At 33.6% G+C, this 22457-nt stretch overlaps 1 protein-coding gene and 1 pseudogene across 1 annotated transcript; both read left to right on the forward strand.

Moving 5' to 3' along the window:
* The first annotated feature begins 1465 nt into the window (after positions 1-1465).
* On the forward strand, positions 1466-3804 carry LOC114318730 (glucan endo-1,3-beta-glucosidase, acidic pseudogene; annotated as a pseudogene).
* An 11207-nt stretch (positions 3805-15011) lies between these two features.
* On the forward strand, positions 15012-17785 carry LOC114318745 (glucan endo-1,3-beta-glucosidase). Its single transcript, XM_082899342.1, has 3 exons — positions 15012-15151; positions 16077-16465; positions 16925-17785. The coding sequence occupies exons 2-3, from the start codon at positions 16175-16177 to the stop codon at positions 17489-17491; spliced, it is 858 nt and encodes a 285-aa protein (XP_082755468.1). The 5' UTR covers positions 15012-15151; positions 16077-16174; the 3' UTR covers positions 17492-17785.
* Positions 17786-22457: the final 4672 nt, after the last annotated feature.

The raw sequence follows: 22457 nt of genomic DNA on the forward strand, positions 1-22457 counted from the left end.
ACGAACCGGCCGGTACAGCACGTACGGGCCGATATTTAGAACCTTGGTAACAGTTCTAAAGGATTTGGCCGAACGGTGAAGACTTGAGAATAAGATTTAAGGTCAAACTCAAATGGGCCATTGAACAGTTATCTGACCGTTAATTTTAGAGTCCGGATATCTAATTATTAATAAGCATCTTAATAGGTTTTTTGTTTTTGTTTTAAAGAGATTAATCTATAATTCTACTACATCAATTTACATCTAATTTGTATATAATATTTTTGTTTGTACATCATTGATGTCTTGTATATTTTTGTTTAATGACCCATCTTTTAGATTTGTTTGTTTAAGGGCATATTTGTACGCCTTCTTGATCTTGAATATTTGATCCATTCACTCACTCCACATACACATTGGAGCATTTTCTTCTTCTTCTTCTTTTTCAAATAGGATGCTATAGGGTAAAATTATCTTAAATTCAGGTGTCAACCTTTTTGTTACATATGAAATTTTTCTAAATGGATTCATTCAATATTATAGATATGTATATATTGAAATAGTATGTAAAAAGTAAACGAGACAAGTTATATAATAAGCTTATGCCATTTTAACGAAGGAAACATATGTTGGAAAAAATGATTTTTTTTTTGGTGACTTTAATTAAAGATTAAAGTGGGTCCCAACCATCTATTGTGTTGGGTCCAAGTGGGTCTAGATACTTTGCAATGAGATCTTTACACCACAAATAGTATAGCCAAAAAACCATTGAGATTTGAATGAGAAATTACCTCATGAAGTTAGCTTCATGGAAAAAAAGGTAACGAAGTTTGTAACTCCTGCATTAATGGGGTTTGTAACTCCTGCATTAATGGGGTTTGTAACTCCTGCCTTTATTGAAGAGGTTAATGGTGCATTATGAACAGCCATAAAGGCTGGAGGCTCTTCCTCTCTCCCCTATACATGTATAAATTGAGACCTTCCTGTCAAGTCTCAAACACAGAAATTTTTACTTCCATTTCACAAGTCAGTTTGCCTGAAAGTTCCTACAGTGAGAGAGTGCTGCCACTGTTGTGTTCGCTAAGCTAGACAGAGAGTGCTTCTGCCATAGCTGGTTTTGACCGTCGTATCCTGGGAGACAGACGCCGGGATTCCTCAAGCACTCGACCAGTGAGGCGGCGAAATCTGTTTTAAGGAAACTGCTTCCGTGCAGGCTTCGGTTTCGTCTCTTTACCCTTTTATTGTTTTGTGTATTTCTGTTGAAATTTAGTTGTAATTATTAGTATGTGTTCTTAGTATATATGTAATTTGATTTCTTCATAAATCTATTTATTTAATTTCAAAATTTGAACAACAACATAGAGTCTGAGCCGATAACCTGAGGTGACCGGTTTTTATTCATTCATTAAAACTCAAAAAGCCTGACATTATATTTCATAATTCCCAAAAAAAATCACTGCCACATCATTTCGTACAAAATTTTTGTATGTTTAGCATTTTTTCTCACAAAAATGTCACCATTGCAGATGCACAATCCATACGAGTCTGTAATGGACAAAAGGCGACAACTTACCATCGGATCAAGAAGTTGTACAACTCTACCAATCCAACGGCTTTGGAAGGATGAGAATGTACGGTCCAAAGTCATCGACCTTCGAAGCCCTGAGGGGCTCCAACATTGAATTAGTCCTCGACGTCCCCAATTCCGACCTTCAAGCTCTTGGGTTTGATCCTTTGGCCACATCATAATGGGTCCAAAACAATGTTGAAAACTATTTCCCGGGTGTCAAGTTCCAGTACATCGCGGTTGGAAACGAAGTGGATCCCAACAAAGCCAACACTGCTCCATATGTTCAATTTGTCCTCCCCGCCATGAAAAACGTCTACAATGCAATTGCAGCCTTGGGTTTACAGGCAAGCATTTATTTCTAAACTAAAATGCTAGAGGCACGTGAGTGATTTGGTGGAAATTTTGGTAAATCATTTGCGGTTCCTAGCATAATATCATTACTCATTTCTAAATTTTGTAGTCTCAATCATGTAGGGTTTTTTTTTTTTTTTTTTTGAAATAAAGAAGTTTCCTTGGACTGGAGGGTCAATTTATGTGATATGGTCCCACTCTAAGCTTAATTCAATGATCTGAATCATTTATCTTTTAGTGTCTAGCAAGTTGATCATTACTGTAAAAGAATTTTAACTTGATCAATAGTCACATAATTGAATTGCATTCACTTTGCTTGGATAGAGTTTTCCAAAAATACTTTTCAGAAAATTTTACTTTTTTGTTTTTCGTGTTTTTTTTGTTTTTACTAAATTTTTTTAATATTTTAAGATTTTTTTTTTTAATTTTTAAACATACCAAACATAAATATACCTAAAAAGTAAAAACTTTGTGAAAAAAACTTTTAAAAATTCACTAAATACCAAAAATACAAAAAAATACAAGAATTCAATATGTTTTTTTTGTATTTTTATGTATTTATTAATTTTTTAAAATATTTTTTCACAATTTTTTTACTTTTTAGATACATCTTAGTAAAGTGCATCTAAAAAAGTAAAAAAAAAAATGTTAAAAATATTCACTAAAAACCAAAAAATACGAAAATCAAAAACCTCAATTTTCAAAAAATTTAATCTAAAAAATTCAAACCAAATAGACTGATTGTTTTTAAAAAAAATGAATGGTATATTTTAAAATCATATGTAGAGTTTAGTTTTTTCAAATAAATTTGATTCAATTATATAATTATCCATATTTGCTCAACTTAATATAATCATTTACTTGGAGAGTATTAGAAGATGGACAGTTGAGGTTGTATTGGGCCTTTTAGTCCAATACGAGGAGTTGATCCATTTTCTAAAAAATAGAAGTAGTGGTCCTCTTTATATCTATAAAACATATTAAAAAGAATTAAATTATATACAAAAAGGAAATTAGTTTTTCATAACTAGTATGATCAAATTAGAGAGAAGAGGATACAATTAAAGAAGAAGTAACTAAGTTATTTGATCATATTTATTGAGAAAAATATTATTTAGAATTTTAATGTCAATTCTATTAATCGATAGATTATTAATGTAGTTTTATTATTCACATTTTTTGTTGAATAAAACAGGACCAAATCAAGGTCTCAACTGCAACATACTTGGCACTAGTAAGCAACCCATACCCACCATCGCAAGGCTCTTTCGACGGTGGTGTCAAGTCGTTCATGGAACCGATCATTCAATTCCTAGCCGCCAACAAGTCTCCACTGCTAGAAAACATATGCCCTGTTCACTGCCTCAGGTGATCAGTCTGGTTACCAGAACCTTTTTGATGCCTTGTTGGATGCTATGTACTCGGCCGTCGAGAAGGCAGGCGGACCCGGGGTGGAGATCGTGGTATCAGAGACCGGGTGGCCGTCTCAAGGTCATGAGGGAGCTACAAAGCAGAATGCAGAGACTTACTATCAGAATATGATTAAGCATGTGAAGGCAGGGAGTGGGACTCCAAAGAGGCCTGGAAAGGCTATACAGGTTTACTTGTTTGCTATGTTTGATGAGAACAACAAAACTGGGGAAGAAACAGAGAGGAATTTTGGGCTTTTCTACCCCAACAAACAGCCTAAGTACCATATTACTTTTAATTAAGATGTGGGTTAATTAATCAGTAAAGCTATTTACCTAGAAAAATTCTTAAGAATTTCTGAGTATGTACTTGTTAGAAATTTTTAAGAATTTTGAAATGATAGAATAAAGGAAGGAGGCCTAGTTTTATGTGTTGGAATATGAATTCCTAGCTAGCTAGGCTTGTATGAATGAATGTATCTGTCGACCTAGAAAAGAGATATCAAGAATTACTCTATGAATTTTGATTCTTAGGCCCCGTTTGGTAAGTGATGATTGTGGTCAAAAAATTAAAAAGTCACTAAAAAAATTAAGAAACCAACAATTTATACAAAAAAGTCAAAGATTCTATTTTCTCTCTACTTTTTGCACATTTTTTTTTGTAAAAAATCAAAAATTTATTTTACATCATATTTTAGTTAAAAAGTCAAAAAGTTACTAAAAAAGTCTGTTTCCAAATAAGGCCTTATTTCCCTACTTAAAAATAGATTTTTTTTATTATTATTTTTATTCCTACATGAAAGATGTGTTCAGACATATAGTTACATAATCAGATTATATTTATCGAAAAAAAGAGATAATTTTATGTTTTTTTAAAGATCAAAATATTTGCTTGGACAAATTATGACGGCAGTCCATGTGCTTTGGTCCTTGTGTTATTTTAGTCACTCTAATTTCAATTGGCTCGATTTTAATACTGAATTTACAATTTTATCTCAATTTGGTCAATTCTTAATTTTGTTTTTGTTTTTGTTTTTGTTTTGTTTTTTTTTTTTTTTTTTTTTTTTGGTGAAAAATATACACGCAAGTGTCATGTGCCATATGTTTAAGAACAAAATTATAAATTTACTCAATTCAGTGGGTTAACCTTAATCAAAATTTTCTTAAAAAATATTAACGATATTATCAATTAAATTAAATTGACGCAAAATTTAAAATTAAGAGTAAAATCAAATCAATTAAAAATATAAACCATCCGTGTAATTTGCCTTATTTGCTTTATAGTCATTTTTTGCCTAGATGTGCTAATAGTTTACCCCACCTTCATGATTTTTCTGTGTCTATCTCTCGATTTCACTACCATATAGAAAGGGGTTGAGCGTGGCAGTAGGAGTTAGGGAGGATTGTTAAAGTTGATGGTGACTGGGTAAGATTAAATTTTAATAGTGATGGTTAATTTGGATAAGTGAGTTGTTTAAATTTTTTTTTATAAAATTTGAAATTAATATGTGATAGGGTCCAAAGAAGTAGAGAATCTTAAAAAAAATTATGTGAACACTAATAATAGAATATACGGAAATGTTATGGTACCTTTGAGAGTGTGTACCATGAATTTGGATTTGCTAAAGTTGAAGATCTTAATTTTATGGGTGAAGTTGATGCATTATGAAACTAATTTGTATCAATGTTAATAATTTGAACCATTCATCTTATATAACAAGTCGAGAAGAATATGCAAGCAAAAATTGGGTTGATTACATATAAGTAATCACATGAACAAATTACATATATATTATACTATATGGACGGTCTATTCTCAAAAATATGTAGGCCGTATAGATAAAAATGGTCTAATGGTATTTGTGGAGACATATTTTTTGGGTGGTCCACATGGCCGAGGTTGTTAGTAGAGGTGCCACGTAAGGGGATCATGGTACCGAGATATGGTGCGATAATACCAGAATCCGAGATATTTGGATAAAGGACTAGAGTCTTAGAGATGAGATGAGACTCTTGAAGAAGTTCATCTTAATCTACATAGTGTGAGTTGTGATAAATGTTATCCTTGTAAATGATAGAGTCCCATGAAGTAAGACTTTTAGGGAAAGTTAGACACTGATCATTATAAAAGTGAAGCACCCTCATGGGTCTAAGGTTTGTTTTTATTTGTGATGATTTGATGCTTTCATTGTTGAAGTTTAAGTACTTGTATTGATATCTTTGAGAGACAAGATTTACTGACTTGATCGTCGGAGTGCCCCCGAGTGGACAAACCACCGCAGTATTCTCATCTTCTTGTTAGCAGATGTTCGGGCTTAATCTATTCTACCGGTACTCTCCAACTGAGTTTCCCTTTTTGGTTGTGTGGTCAGAAATCAACACCCACAATTTGGCGCCGTCTATGGGAACTTAATAAGGATAGATGGCTAATAATGAACAAGAAGTGAGAATTGGGGACAACATCCATAATAAGGAGGAGAAGCATGTGTATCTTAACACTAAAGGAGGGAACCGTAACGAAAAAGTGCAAGAAATGAATCATAAGGCGAATAATGTCGCCAAAGGTTGAGAAGGGAACAACAAGGGTAGCTGAGACGAGTACTACCATAAAAGCGACCTTGAGGTTTGGAGGGACAGATGCCATAGAAGAGACGAGGAATTGAAAGACATGGTGAATAAGTTGATAGATTTATAGGCAGTGGTCAACTTCATGATGTACAACAACGTGATGTAGCCAGTATCTCCATTACAGGACACACTGGCACTAGCAGCCAAAACTAGTTCCCAGAAGACATGAGCTTAACCTAAGTGAGCAGATCTCAGATCTTAGAAGACAAGATCTCGGCCTTGATGAGTAAATCCGAGAAGCCAAGAGCTCAGTCTAAGTGAGCAGATCCCGGATCCCAGATTCCAAACGATAAGATCTCGGCCTAGATGATTAGGTCTGAGAAGACAAGAGCTCAACCTGAGTGAGCAGATCCCAAATTCCAGAAGACAAGATCTTGGCCTAGATGATTAGGTCCGAGAAGACAAGAACTCAGCCTAAGTGAGCAGATCCTAGATCCCAGAAGACAAGATCTTAGCCTAGATTAGTAGGTCCGAGAAGACAAGAGCTCAGCCTAAGTGAACAGATCGCAAATCCCAAAAGATAAGATCTCAACCTAGATGATTAGGTTCGAGAAGACAAGAGCTCAACCTAAGTGGGCATATCCTAGGTCCAGACGACAAGATCTCGACCTAGATGATTAGGTCCGAAAAGACAAGAGCTCAACCTAAATGAGCAGATTCCAGATCTAGAAGACAAGGTCTCGCCCTAGATGATTAAACTCGAGAAGACAAGAGCTCAGCCTAAGTGAGCAGATCTCAGAAGACAAGATCTCGGCCTAGATGAGTAGGTTCGAGAAGACAAGAGCTTAGTCTAGTGTAGACACCGCATTTTTTTATCGCCCTTAAGACTTGGGCGCCACCGATTTAATCACCTAATGATGAATTCATATGCTTGTCAAACGCTCGATTTCCTCAGCAGAAAGCCTTAGTTTTGAGCCTTAAAAACATACAAACCTTCTGCCTCTTTTTTTTTTTTTTTGGGACCAAAACAGCAATTTTTCAAGCCTGACCAATCCAGGGGCCTGTAAACCCACTAGTGGATAGCCGGCCACTATTAGTGTACAATTGCCCCTTTTTAGTGGCAGGTCGACCACTTGTGCCAAAAACTAGATATTTTTTCCAGTTGTGCCAGCTGTCATGTGACGACCGGTTCCTTTCCTCCTTTTTCTTTTCCTTTTCGCTTCGTTTCCTTTTATCCTCGTTGGATTTGAAATGCCCGGGAATGATTTTCTAGTTCACATTTTGTTTGTTGTTAAATTTCGGTTATTCCGGAGGGTGCGCGGGTGATTCCGTGTTGCCGGGGACAAAGTTGGAAGTTTGAGCTGCTGGGCCAGGACCGCATGTGCGGGGCCCAAGGCCGCAAGTGCGGTATTGTACCGCACGAGCGGTGGGAGGGGCCGCACGAGCGGCCAAGTTTGACACCCAGAAATTTCGATTCTGTCTAGAGCGTACGAGCGGAGAAAATGGGCCGCACGAGCGGTCAAGGTGGCTGCACGAGTAGTAAGGAAGGTCGCACGAGCGGCCAAACGGGCAGTCCGAGCTCTGTTTTTATATAACATTTTGGTCCGAATATTTCATCCATTATACACACTCCTCTCTCACTCTAAACCCTATTTCTCTCCCCCTTCTCTCTAGAAAACTTCTCCAAAACACCAAAACACTTTGATTATGCAAATCTTGAGTCAAGATCATCAACATCTTTCTCTAAATCTTGAAGATCTAGAGCTAGGATCTCTCATGGTGTGGTAGAGGTTGAAGGATTCTTCCATCAAAAGCTAGGGTTCCATCTTCTCTCCATCATCAACACCTTGAGGTAGGCATTTCTTGAGTTATATATATAGTTTTGCTATTTGTTGTTGATTTAAAGTGTTCATGAGTTTGTGTGGATTTTATTTGATTTTGATTCAAAATGTAGAGAGGGTTTTCGAATGTGGGTTTATATCTCAACCTTTTTCTTTTATCTTGAGGGTTTCCCTCTACTAAACTCAAAGAAAATTACTAGATGGAGCTTTTCTTTAAAAATGATGAAAGTTTAATTCCTATGAAAACCCTAGAAATTGGGGCTTTTGAAAAATAATGAATGCGCCTTTGAAATTATATATTTTCTTGTATCAAGAGCATGTATGAGACTAAGCCTCACCAAATGTTTAATAAGATAGCAAAGTCATGATATATCTATGTGTTGGAGACTAAGTTCTCTTTTAAAACTCATTGATAATTGTACATTTTTGTAAAGTGGTAGATGGCAAGTTGTTGAGTGCCATAAGTGATGCGAAAATGTTTAATCGTAGTGTAATGGAAAAGGGAAATGAATGATGGCATGTTGGCCATATTGAAAGTTTGGTCATGATGAATTAATGTTGAGGAATTGTTGTGGTGTGTCGAAGACACATGGCTATTGTGTGAAATAAGACAGTGTAATTATGCGTTAGAGACGCATGGGTATCTTGTGGAAGAACATGGTAAGGAGGAAATGAAAATGTGATGTTGAATATGGTTGTAGACATGTTTCTTTTGTTGAAAATAAAAGAATGCTATGAGTTAGTAATTGTTGTATCATATTCTCAATTGTTTTAAAGTCATTTTTGCATATCATGTCATGAGAAAGATCATTGCAATGAGAACTAATGGAAATGTGTATGGGGTAAATACGTTGGTAAGTCCGGATAGGGGGTGTAGATGAATTTGATAAGTTGGCCTGAGTGTCCAGGGTGAAAGACCCGAAAACCACGCGGATAGGTGTCGAGCCTTCCAGTTAGCACCGATAAAAATGACAGTTTGGTAGTGCTCGTAGAGACTACTTGCAGACACCAGCCTAGGAATTACCAGTGTCGTATTTACCGCCCCTGTTGATTTAAATATTGGAAGTTTGAAATTGATGAGATTGCTACATATTATTGAGAACATGGTGACTTTAAAATGTTGCATTGAATATTATTGAGAACATGATGATTTTAAAATAGTGCATTGAAATAAAATTTTCCTTCAATATTGGCACTTGCATGGCATTTCATATGCATTTTTTTTTACGTTGATGGATTTTGAATAACTGTATATACTTTGTAAGAAATCTCTACTGAGCTTTATGCTCACCCCTATGGGAATTGGTGCAGGTAAGGATGTGGTGACCCCGACAAGCTAAGGGCGTGGAAATGTTTTGAAGAAGAGTGGTTTAACCCTTATGTTGTTGTTATATTTTTTTTTTTTGTAAGCCAAGGGCTAATGTGTTTGGGTCCGAGTGACCATTATGTGTAACCAGGCTATTGCCTTGGAACTTGTAAGCCCTTGAGGGCCTTATTCGTTGTGATTTAATGATTCCTGTTACATGTTATAGACTCATACACTAGTTGTAAACAAATGTATAATGGCATGTGAGAATACTTTTGTAAACATTCGGAATTATGTAAATGAAACTGGTTAATATCTCATTTTGGGAGTGGGTTGATGTTATAGCTATGTGGGTTTATTTTCAGGGCGTGACATGTTCCCCCAAGTGCATGCATCATACCAGCTGTATGTATACTGATATTTCCGAAAAACAATATTTTCTATATATACTTTGCCTCCTTTCATAATTTGGGGTTAGGAAATTTTATGGAACAAAATTTTGTGAAATATTTCTCTCTTTACATTTCTCTATTTCCTTTGCAATTTGTATGACCTTTGCTTAGACATTTTAAATCAAAAACTTTGAGGGTTCTTTGCTAAGGTGTTTGAGCTTGCATTTTAGCTCTTGTGAGTGTGAAAGTACTGGTTTATAACTCAAAGGGGTCACTCCTCTTTAAGAGGTATACATCCTAACTCTTTTGTACCATTTTTTTCCTATCTTTTCCTACTGTTTTTGGTTCATTTTTCACCTGTATTTATGGGCTGAAGCTTGTGATTTAAAGTCATTAAAGGTAGAGGGGTAGACCACCCTTCTTTGACCTTGCCTTCCTAGGCTTTTACCCTTGTGTTTCCCATCTCTTCACCAACTTTTTTTAAGCTTTTTACCACTGAATTTCAGAGGCTTTCAGAGGCTAAAAATGTGGTTTTGAAGTCCCAAAAATGGAGGGGGTTAGCCTCCTCTCTTTGTGCTACATTACTAGCTTAAATTCCTCAATATTGTAACTAGCTTTTTCAAGCCTCTTCATGTGAATTTCTGTCCTATTTTAGACTGTTTTAAGACCGTTTTAAGTTACTTATTTCATTTATGTTTTGTATTGCATGCTTGTAGTGTAATTGTCCTCATAAGTTTGGTGTTTTAAGCATTAGACACCAACCTATTTGAGTTGATTGCATTTATTTCAAGCTTTCCATACTTGTGATCACCTCTAATCACCTCTGCAACCTCCCTCATTTCTTGACTTTTTATTTGTTTTGAGAGTTGTTTCAACCGATTGATTGTTTAAGCTTGAGATTGAGATCGTTGTGCTTAATGGTTTAATCTTTTCAGGGGTTCATTACCAACGGCATGACGTCTCTCTCATGCCAAAAACAACCTTTTGTTTGACACTTCTTTCCATTAGTGGACTTAATGCTCATTTTTAGACCAAATAAATTAAGGAATGGAAAGGTAATTAAAAGAGGTAATTAAAATAGGAATAAAATGGAGCAAGATAATAAAATGGTTTGAGTTCAATTGGACATTAATTGAACCCATTGAGTCTTGAGTCATTTCATACTTGTTAGTGATGAAAACAGGTTAAGAGTCAATGTCAACCACTTCCCTTGATCAATATCATGATAGGGAAGGGGTTCGTGAGTCTTTCATTATGCATTTATTGAAATTATATCCCTTGGTTCATAAATCATCACGCAATGAATTTGCGCCGATTGATGGCTTGGGAGTCGAGCCTACCCCTCGTTTGACCTGTTTGATGATAAGGAGAGATAGGGTGGACAAACATCCCCTAGAAATACTTTGTTTGTGCTCTATTTTGTGTCTGTTACAGTACGGCAGTACCAAACATTAGTGGCCGACCGGCCACTTATACTATACAGTCGTCTATCACTTTTAGACAGCCGGCCGGCCACCTTTTTTAGCCAGGCAATGTTGTTTTTTCTGCAGAATAGAGCAAAGGCTGACGTGAAAATAGTGCAATTTTCTGACCACAAAACAGAACCCTTTTGGTGGCAAAACATAGTCATTCTCGGGGGAGGGGGAGAGGAGAGGAGGGAACTCTTATGCATGCATAAGTCATTAAATTTCATCTTGCAATTAATTAGCAAGAAGTTAGTGTAATTAATTAGTTAAATCCAATTTGTAATTAACTAGTGTAGTTAATTTATTTCATTTGGTTTGTAATAGAGTAGTTAATTCGTAGTAATTAACTAGGGTATTTATTTGAACCATTCTGCACGAGGGCAAATTGTAATAATATGTATATCTTCCAACCCCACATCTTTCTACCTATTATTTACCCGTTTATGATGGATTGCATGTGGCATCATGTTTCCTTAGCATTTTCCATGTTTGCATACACTCATCTCGCATGCATTTAGGGTTCAGCTCATCATACTAACCGATGTCAAATTCAAATTCTTACTTGAATACGTGATTTCTCATGTCTTGGATTGGATCATGTACCATGCTAGTAGCCGAACCTATTAAATTGCATGATTGTATATGTCTCATTAGTCATGTTGCATTAGTTAGGAGCATACATGTTTTCTAATTATTTTGCTTTATTTGGCTTGCCTTGGAGTTCTAGGTGAGTATTTTTTACTTTAGCATATTGCATGAGTGTTAGGGTTGCCATGTCAAGTATGATTACCATGAGGCTAAGTGCTTACTTGATCTACCTCTTGAATGCTTGTGGACGAAAGCTAATTGCTTAACTTGAGATAATTTGATTACTGCACATATGATATCGCTTTTTCAAGTGGTACATATTCAAACACTTTTTCAAAACAAATATAAAATCAAAGTGTTCCAACTTTTGCAAATTACTTTATACTTGTGTACAACACATAATAAGTTAGCTTAATAATCGGAACAAGAGCATATAATGTAAATAAGAATCACATCATGATTAGTAGAGGTCGATCTTTGATCAGGCGAATGGGGTGCTCAATTCATGACCTTTCCTTCTCGTACCTAAGTTCCCGAGACGAGACACTTTGGTGATGACGGATAAGTGGCCTTTGGCACGAGTCTCGAGTTTCCTAAATTTTTTAAAAATATTTAAATAACGACTTTGTAATCTGGCAAAGCAGTCCATTTTTGACATTTTGATTCAAAATCGATTTTCTGAAAGAATTGCTGAATTTGGACTTATTTGTGTTTATTGATTTCGCATTGCACTTGTGGATTCAAATTCAAAACCACGAAAGTCTGAACTATAAGGTTAGTCGTATCTGAAAGGAGTACGAAAACTCAAGCTAAATAGCAATTATTATGTTTTGTAATTTAATGTGGATATAAAAAAAGGGTTTGGCTTTGGTCCAGTCCAAGATCGGACTGGATCGTGCTGTTGGGCCCGTGAAGGCCCATCATGGATCCTGTTTTGATAATATGAACCGTTTAATGTGTAGAACTCGTCGAATACTATATGGCTGTAAAAAATCACGTTGATTGGATATCGATAGTTATGTGATCAAATCAATTTTGTATTAAAAAAAATGGACGGTGAATAAATTAACGGTTGACAAAAAAATTGTTTTGATCATATAGCTATCGATATCCAATTAACGTGATTTTTTACAGGCATATAATACTCAATGAGTTCTACACATTTGCACAGTTTAGATTGTCAAAACGGGACCCGTGATACCCCCACAGGCTCAATATCACGATCCAGTTTGATTTTGGATTGGACCAAAGCCAAACCCATAAAAAAAAATTAAAAAAATAAAAAAAAAGAAATGTACGTATTTTTGTACCTTGTTTTTTAAACTTTTTATGCCCCTATGATCCGGAGTTCCTTGCCATGCAATGAGTTTAGATTTGATAAAATTAACAACAATGATTTGGACCACTAAAAAATACACCACTAATAGCACTAATACATTAGGAATGGCAAAAATAAAAAATAAAAACAAGGCATAGAAAGTGGGCAGGCCCTACTGCCACATCATTAGTGCTCCCTCTAGTGATCCCTTTTTAGTGCTCCCAAGCATTTTTCTAAAATTAAATATCTCAACTTTACATGTGAAGTCGGTGCATTATGGACCAATTTGTACCCATTTCAATTATTTGAACCGTTCATCTCAGATGATAAACTGAGAAAAATATATATTCAAAAAATTAAGTTGATCAGACGTTAGTAATCAATTGATCAAATCACATATATATTATAATATATGGATGGTCTATTATTAAAAACATATGTGATGGTATCACAATCGATATTTGATCAATTTAATTTTTTGAATAAATAATTTTTTCAATTGATTGTATGAGATGAACAGTTTAGATCAGGTTTAATTCAATCTCATAATGGGTTAACTTCATTGTAAAGCTTAGGTCTTCAATTTTAGCAAATCCAAACTGGAACTTTGTAGTCTAAAAATAAACAATAAAATATTTGTACAAAATTTAGAAATACATTTAGAAAGATAATAATGTGTAATTGAAACATACATTCTTAAAAAAAAAACAAAACATACATCTTAAATGAATTTGAATCATATGTTAAATATTATAAATATTTTTTTACAAATTCTACTTATACAGCATTGTTCAAAATTAAGCGGAAACCGCGTGCAAATATAATCGTTTGAATTTTCTCACATTGCAATTGGACTGTAGGCTTGGTGTGTCTATTTTTGTGGGTCATTTTGATAAGTTGAATGATTAATTTTTGTATGACTTGTTGGAGAAGATATTCATGTAAAAAATAAATAAATAAAAGACAAAGAAAAAGAAAAAGAATAGATGTCATTAATAACACATTCATAGCACATTTACATTACAAAAAATGAATAGTGTATTATACTTGTTCATTTTCTTAAGATTAATGTGATTCAGTTATATAGTTATCGATTTTCAATCAATTTAATTTTTTACATAAATAATCTTTTTATTAGACATTATGAGATGAACAATTCAAATGAGCTTACCAAACCCAATATCTCTTCAATTGGATGCCCAACTAGAACCATTTTAAAAAATAAAAAAAGAAGTTAATTTGCTTTATTTTTTTATAGTGTTAGAAAAATAAGAAGAAAATTAAAAGAAATTTTCAAAAAAAAAAAAATCTTTTTTTGGTTTAGTTACCTATAAAAATTCTATTTTTTGAACAAAACCTATACAAATTCGTTGTGTATTAGTTATTCAATTTAGAAGAAACATGATGCCGTGTAAGATGATTGTTGAGTCATTGTCGCCAAACCCAATTGACCCTTCGGTAAGAACTATTCTTCAAGTTCGGTCCATTGAGTTTGATCACAGAGAGAGGGGTCTGGGTCCAAAGCTCAATTAAATGGTTTGGAAAATATTGAAAACCTAAGACTTTTTCACATAGAAAAAATCCAAAAAAATGTTGAATGCATAAATTGGTGTCAAAATAGGCCACAGATTGCGGCAAAATCAGAGATGGAACAAAATTCCGCGGTTCATGTAAGATTTTTATTTTATTTTATTCGTGGCTAATTAAGCTTATGTGTTGTTTGAATTTTAAATTTGCATAGGTGAATTTAAGGGTTCGTTTGCGATGTGAGTTGATTTTTTAATTTTTTAACTATTTTAGTCTGGGGCTAAAAAACCTCGTTTGGAATAGGCTTTTTGTTTTTTTTTAAACTTTTGTAAGAGAAAAAATGAAATGATTATGGTTTGGATGTGATATTTTGTCTTATTGGGCTAAAAAGTTTATTTTGAATAACTAAACACTAAAAAGTTTGACATGCCAAACGAAGGCTTAGAATAAAAGTGGTGGAAAGTGGGAGTAAAAAAAAAAAAAGCTTATTAGTGTAAATAAATGATGGAAACTAGTAGTAGTAGTATAATAAATAATGGTGTCAAATGATTTTAGTGTTTTTCTGTTGGACTTGTTCTAACTGACCTACCATATTGAAGTTTGACCTACCATATTGAAGTTTTGAAAGGGGCAACAGTTTGGGTCCTCCAGAGTAGTAGTAATTGGCTTTCTATATAAAGTAGGGGAGATTGTAGTGTTTTCTACATCTTCTTCCATTTGAAAGAAAAAAACAATTGAAGTGTGGTTTTAGTTGTTCCTTTCACTTTTAAAAATGGAGCCTTTTCTGGTTTCTGTATTGCTACTTGTATTGTTTTCACCTGCCATTTATATGACAGGTCTCTCTCTCTCTCTCTCTCTCTCTCTCGTACATGTCATACCGCGCATAAGCATAGTAATGCTAACGTTTTGCTATATGAACTATGAAGTGCATAATAAAAATGCTAACTTCATGCACACATATATTATCTTCTATAGGAAAATATATTATTCTTTCAAAATTTTCATGTAAAAACATTCACTAAAATGATGTGTTAGTAACGGTTCTAATGGATTCGGCTAAATGGTAAAGACTGAAGAATAAGATTCAACGTCGAACTTAAAGGGGCCACTGAAGGGTTACTCGACCGTTAAGTTCAGAGTCTAGATACCTAGTTATTAATAAGCATCTTAATAGATTTTTTGTTTTTATTTTAAAGAAATAAATCTATAATTCTGCCACATTGTTCTATATACAATTTGTATATAATATTTTTATTTGTATATCATTACTCTCATATATTTTTGTTTAATGATCCATCTTTTAGATTTGTTTGTTTAAGGGCATATTTGTATGCCTTCTTGATCTTGAATATTTGATCCATTCACTCACTCCGCATTGGAGACTTTTCTTCTTCTTTTTCAAATGGGATGCTATGGTTATGATTATCTTAAATTCAGGTGCAAACTTTTTTGTTACATATAAAATTTTTCTAATTATGGATTTATTCAATATCATAGATATGTATATATTGAAATAGTATGTAAAACGTGAATGAGACAAATTACATAATAAGCTTATGCCATTTTAGTGAAGGAAACATAGAATCTAAGTCAATAACACCTGAGATGACCTGTTTATATTCATTCATTAAAACTCAAAATGCCTAACATTATATTTCATAATTCTCAAAAAAATCACTCCACATCATTTCGTACGATTTTTTTGTACTTTTTTTTTTTTGTATATTTAGCGTTTTTCTCACAAAAATGTCACCATTGCAGATGCACAATCCATAGGAGTGTGTAACGGACAATAGGGCGACAACTTACCGTCAGATCAAGAAGTTGTACAACTCTACCAATCCAACAACATTGGAAGGATGCGAATGTACGGTCCAAATCCATCGACCCTCCAAGCCCTGGGGGGCTCCAACATTGAATTAGTCCTCGACGTCCCCAACTCTGACCTTCCAGCTCTCGGGTCTGATCCTTCGGCCGCATCACAATGGGTCCAAAACAATGTTGGAAACTATTTCCCTGGCGTCAAGTTCCGGTACATCGCGGTTGGAAACGAAGTGGATCCCAACAAAGCCGACACTGCTCAATATGTTCAATTTGTCCTCCCCGCCATGCAAAATGTCTATAATGCAATTGCAGCCTTGGGTTTACAGGCAAGCGTTTATTTCTAAACAAAAATGCTAGAGGCATATGAGTGATTTCATAGAAATTTTGATAAATCATTTTGGTTCCTAGCATAATAGCATTGCTTATTTCTTTCTAAATTAGGTAGTCTCACTCATGTAGGGTTTATTTTAAATCAAGAAGTTTCCTTGAACTGGAGGGTCAATTTATGCGATGTGAGCCCACTCCGGGTCTAATTCGGTGATTCGAATCATTTGTCTTTTAGTTTCTAGCAAGTTGATTACTACTGATTAGATATCAGTAGTCACATAATTAGATTGCATTAGTTTTAAAAAAATAGGTGACATATTTGAAATCATATGTAGGGTTTAGATTTTTAAAATAAATTTAATTCAATTATGTAACTATCGATAACTTATTATGAATCATACTTAGATTATTAATATAATTTGATTATTCACATTATTTTTTTTTGTTGAATTCAACAGGACCAAATCAAGGTCTCAACTGCAACATACTCGGCACTAGTAAGCAACTCATACCCTCCATCGCAAGGCTCTTTCGACGGTGTGAAGTCGTTCATGGAACCGATCATTCAATTCCTAGCCGCCAACAAGTCTCCACTGCTTGCAAACATATACCCTTATTTTGCATACAATGGTGATCAACAACACATTACTCTTCCATATGCCCTGTTCACTGCCTCAGCTGATCAGTCTGGTTACCAGAACCTTTTTGATGCCATGTTGGATGCTATGTACTCCGCTGTCGAGAAGGCGGGCGGACCCGGGGTGGAGATCGTGGTGTCGGAGAGTGGCTGGCCGTCTGACGGCGGCGGTGCCGGAGCTACATTGGACAATGCAGGGACTTATTATAAGAATTTGATTCAGCATGTGAATGGAGGGAGTGGAACTCCCAAGAGGCCTGGGAAGGCTATAGAGACTTACTTGTTTGCTATGTTTGATGAGAACAAAAAGAATGGTGCAGGAACTGAGCAACATTTTGGCCTATTTTCCCCCAACAAGCAGCCTAAGTACCAAATTGCTTTCAATTAGTTGAGATGGTTAAAAATTTCATCTACATTCTATGTCTACTTCTGTAATTGATTTTTTGTGTTTGGAGACTACTATATTAATTGTCGAGTTTGAAAAGATAGAATAAATAAGAAGGCCTAGGTTTATTTTTGGAATAAGAATTCCTAGCTAGGCTTGTATGATTGTATCTGCCTATCAAGAAATTAAGCGATCAATAAGTTAGCATTACTATAAATTTTGATTCCAATATCAAAAGATTGTTTAGTTGTCTCCTTAAAAGGTTACTTCCTACTAATAAATACATGTTACTTCTTATGCGCAATGTTACATTTTATAATATCTTTTTCTTTGATTGTTGAAAAAAAAAATGTAAATTTAAAAACAGAAGAAAATTTTATTTTTATTGAATTTATGATCAAAATAATATGACAGTGACAAATTTAAAATTTTAAATTGTTTCAATAAATCCTTTGTTTTAAAATAATAAGACCAAAACTTGTTTCCTCATTTTAAATTTTTTGTTTTGTCTTATTTTGTGCATATAACGTCACACAATAACTACATGAGCATCATGAATAACAATGCGTCCATAACATTTAATTATTAGTATGGAACAAATGTAACATTGTTGTATTGTTTTTGTTTATTTTTTTTGGTGAAAGTTGCCTGGATATCTCGTGTTGGAATTTGGAGTTATTGTTGTGCAATATGAAGTAACTGTTGCATATCTCGTGGGACTTATTTCGAGTTTTATTTTGATGATTCGAACAGTTTAATTTTTAGAGAATAAGGAACCATCGAGTAGAAGATACTTATTAAAAATCAAGTTGGTCGAATATCAGCAAATCTTTCATCAAATCACATTTATATTCAAAAGAATTAAATATATAAATATCAAATTAAATAAGGCTGATCAATAAAACTATTAAAATGTGTCAAAAAAATAAAGAAAAAATTAGGCATCAGTGGATTTCTAATTACATATTAGTAATAAACTTTATTAATATTAATTATTAAAATCATAAATTTTGTAATAAATATATAATTGTTTTTCTAACAATACATTGAATGATATACAAACTAATTGAGTCGGGTAGTCCATGGGCCGATGGCCACCCTAGATGCTTCACAATCCCTATACCCAGGGCCAGCTTAGCCTGAAGTTGGCAAAGCCCCCGGATTGGGACCTCGGGAATTGACTAAAAAAAATCTTAAAATATTTTTAATTATTATATTAATTCATAAAAAAAAATTATCTAAATTTAAAAAGTATCGACAAAATTTAATGAAAATTTAAAATTAGTAAATGGTTGATTTGGTAAATTATTTAAAATTACAAAATGATAGTGTTTACTCTAAAAAATAAATTGAAAAGCCTATTGATTTTATGAGTTATTATTATTATTATTATTATTATTATTATTATTATTTATTTATTTTATGCTAAAAACTTGATTCCCAAACAAGGATTTGTTTGTTGGAGGGCGGGAAATCTAAGCGCTCGAGCAGGAGAGTCTACAGCTGTGCCTTCCTTTCTCACTTGTGGGATTTCTCTGCAATTCTTCTTCTATTATTTTTGTATCTTCGTAACCATCCATTTTTGACATTGCTTTTTTATTTATATATATATGCACCAATTAGTATACTAATTATTATACCAACACTAATTATAATATTATTATTGATCTCACTCATTAATCACATTACAAATATCAAAAATCTCTTAAATTATATCATATCATCAATTAGTACACTGATTAGTATACTAATTAGTACATATAGCATTATTCAAACATCAAGAAAGCTTTTTCAAAGGAGGCATTTTTTTTGGAAATAATGTTATATGTATCAATTAATGTACTAACTAGTATACTAACAGATGATGTAATATAATTTTATAGGTTTTGGATATTTGTATTTTACAGGTTTTGAGTATTTATAATTTGTATAATAGGTAGAGTCAATAATAATGGCATAATACTAATTGAAATATTAGAATGTACATTAATTAGTATATGTAGCACCATCGATTTTTTTTTGAGAATGTGGGCAAGGATTCTTTCTCTTTTTTCTTTTTTCTTTTTATTTTTTCTTTTTTATTTTTATTTCTTTGCTTTCTTATTCGCACACACACAAAAGCAGTGCTATTTCTTTAATAGCTTTTTATGAGATTCAGGCCTCGTTTGGAAATAAATTTTTTTTTAGAAATTTTTTAGTTTTTTTAGTTAAAATATGAGGTAAAAAAATTAATATATTTGAAATAAATTTTTAATTTTTTACAAAAAGATGTGCAAAAAATAGAGAAAAAATAGAATCTTTAACTTTTTAGTATAAATTATAAGCTTTTTTATTTTTTTAATAACTTTTTGATTTTTAAGCCAAAACGGTTACATGCCAAATGAGGCCCCAATATTTGATGATAGTAGGGTATGTATGAGATTGCTTCTTCATAGTTCTGTTACTTTTTGGCTATTCATTTCTCTAATGGATGCGGTTATCTTACTGATACTAGTAGTTTGAGTCATTGTTTCAATTTAGGCATTTGCAATTTTGTTAGAGAGTGTCCTTAACAAGGTTGAAGTAGTTGTCATTTTTATTTTTTTTATGTGTGTAGTAAGTACTATGCAATCTTTTTAAGCTTTGTTTAGACACCGTCATCATCAAATATCAAAATTATCATTAATCAGTTGAACTCTTCTAAATTTTTTTTCTTCTCGTTCCTTGTAAACTTTACCATGTGAATAACAACTAAATTTATATTACCCGGAACGTGTATTGTTTCAGTATATGGAATGGGAACGAGAACGTGATATGTCACTTGTTATTATAGTACAATAGGGGTAGGCTAGTATGGTTTGTAAGGCACTTGCTCTAATGTTTTTTTCTTCTTTTCAAACAAATCATGTAGCAATACATTTCTATGTGCATTATGACTCATTTTTTAAATTTTGTTATGTCAATATTTCACCTACTTTAAATTTTAGTTCATTATATTTAATTTTTTCACTCCTAAAGAAGCCTTAAGGAAATATATGAAAAAAAAACTTTTATGATTGTTTTGGACCACGAAATTTATTATTTTGGAATGTGAGTGTACCATATTTTTGGAATGTGCGTTCCAAAATGTAATTCACTAGGGTATAGGTGTAACACTGAGCTATATACAAACTATATTAATATTGAATTGTAGGATTGATGGATCACAGAACAAACCTGTTTGTTCTTTCCTTTCACATATATTCCATTTATCCATCTCAATTGATCTTGATATATTCTTTGTTTGTTGGAAAAAATTTTTTGTTTCATGATTCTATATATATATATATATTAATAAAAAATAAAAAATAAAAAAAACTGTTTGTGTTTTTCAAGCACTTTCGTTTTTTCAACAACACAATCTTCTAAATTAAAGATTGTGGGCTTTGAAAGTGATTACTAATTTAATTATTTCGAAAACATCTTTTAGCATGCGAGATTCCTCCCCTATCCAAATCTGCTCCATGCCATGCCACTAATGGACACACATGTCAGAAATTTTGTAATAGTAGCTATAAAGATGGATCTTGATGAGTTTCGGATGCCAAAAAATGATTGCCTTCATGCATATCTTGACAAGTTGGTTCTGCATAATTCATCATTGGATCAGGATATGGATAGGAGGGGTTTCCTGGAGGACTCAATAACTAAAGCAGATGGTGATTTTACATAGTTTACTATTATGGACTCAGAATGAAGCAATCAGGAGTATTGGTCTGTTGCTGTAGGGCTATTATTTTCACCACAACTCCCAAGACCATGGATTATGGTTACTGATCGTGCTAGTTTCATGTGACTTTATTGGGATTTCTCGTGGGGCTGATTTTTTCTTCTGTCACGGCTTTGGTTAAGTGGCTTGGATGTCACCGCTGTGAGGAGTGGGACGCTTACTGGATTCCATGTGTTTATCTGCAATAGAGACTGGGGGCATGTGGGGTTGGTTATCATCTTTGATTCGGCTTGAGGGTTGTTGCGTTGTGAGTGTGTCTGTTGTGTTCATTAGCTTTGTGGTGTTTTTTTGTATCTTTGCCCATATATCCTCCTCAAGTTCTCATCTATTATCTTTGATGGTAGGTGTTACTTGGGGACAAAAAGGATATATGAGCAGAGTTGGGTTATTTTGTTTTCGGTTATTCTTATTTATCCCCCTTTCCTTAAGGGGTGCAGTGGTAGTTTACGTTAGTTTGCAATCGTTTTTTTTTTATTATTATTATTTGTTGTTGGGCGTTCCTGGGATATGCCTCTTGTAAACTTGTAAATTTCATTGTCTTTTTTTTATGACTTACTTACAAAAAAAAAAAAAAATCAGAAGTGTCATTCATATCCTTGGCAGACCATAAGATGAAGCAACTGGATTGAGTCTGACCATGGCTTATTTGGAGAATAAGTAAAGCATGCCATAGTGTTCCACTGTGAGTGCCATTTTTACTGGACTTGCACAATAGAAGAGGAAAGTAATATTACACAATGAAAACCATGATGGATAGATTAATTCCTATTCTCTAGGATTTAAATGAAAAATGTATCATCTATTAGACCATCTCCAATCATTCTTCAGATCTTTCATCAAATTTTAATTTGATGAAAACGGTGCTCCAACCGTTCCTCAGTTTGGTATCAAATGACGGAAGCGGTACTTTTTTCATCGAATGAAGGGAGCATTAATCCTTTCATCAAATTTATAGGTAACTGTTGGGTCGGACGTCCACCCGGATAACCGGTTTTGGGATGAATTTGATGAAAATTTACTCTAGACGAATGACCGGCCGGTTGACCGGGCTGATTTGATGAAAGGGTTGGAGTGCATCAAATCAGATCTAACTTATACTCAAATTTGATGAAATATCTAATAAATGATTGGAGATACCCTTATACATAAAAATAAAAAATAAAAATTATAAATTATGAAACAAGTGCAAAATGATTGCTTTTTGCTGTTACTTTGTTTCAA

The sequence above is a fragment of the Camellia sinensis genome, chromosome 12, assembly GCF_055761805.1.
Source record: "Camellia sinensis isolate YWXY chromosome 12, ASM5576180v1, whole genome shotgun sequence".
Classification (NCBI taxonomy): Eukaryota; Viridiplantae; Streptophyta; class Magnoliopsida; order Ericales; family Theaceae; genus Camellia; species Camellia sinensis.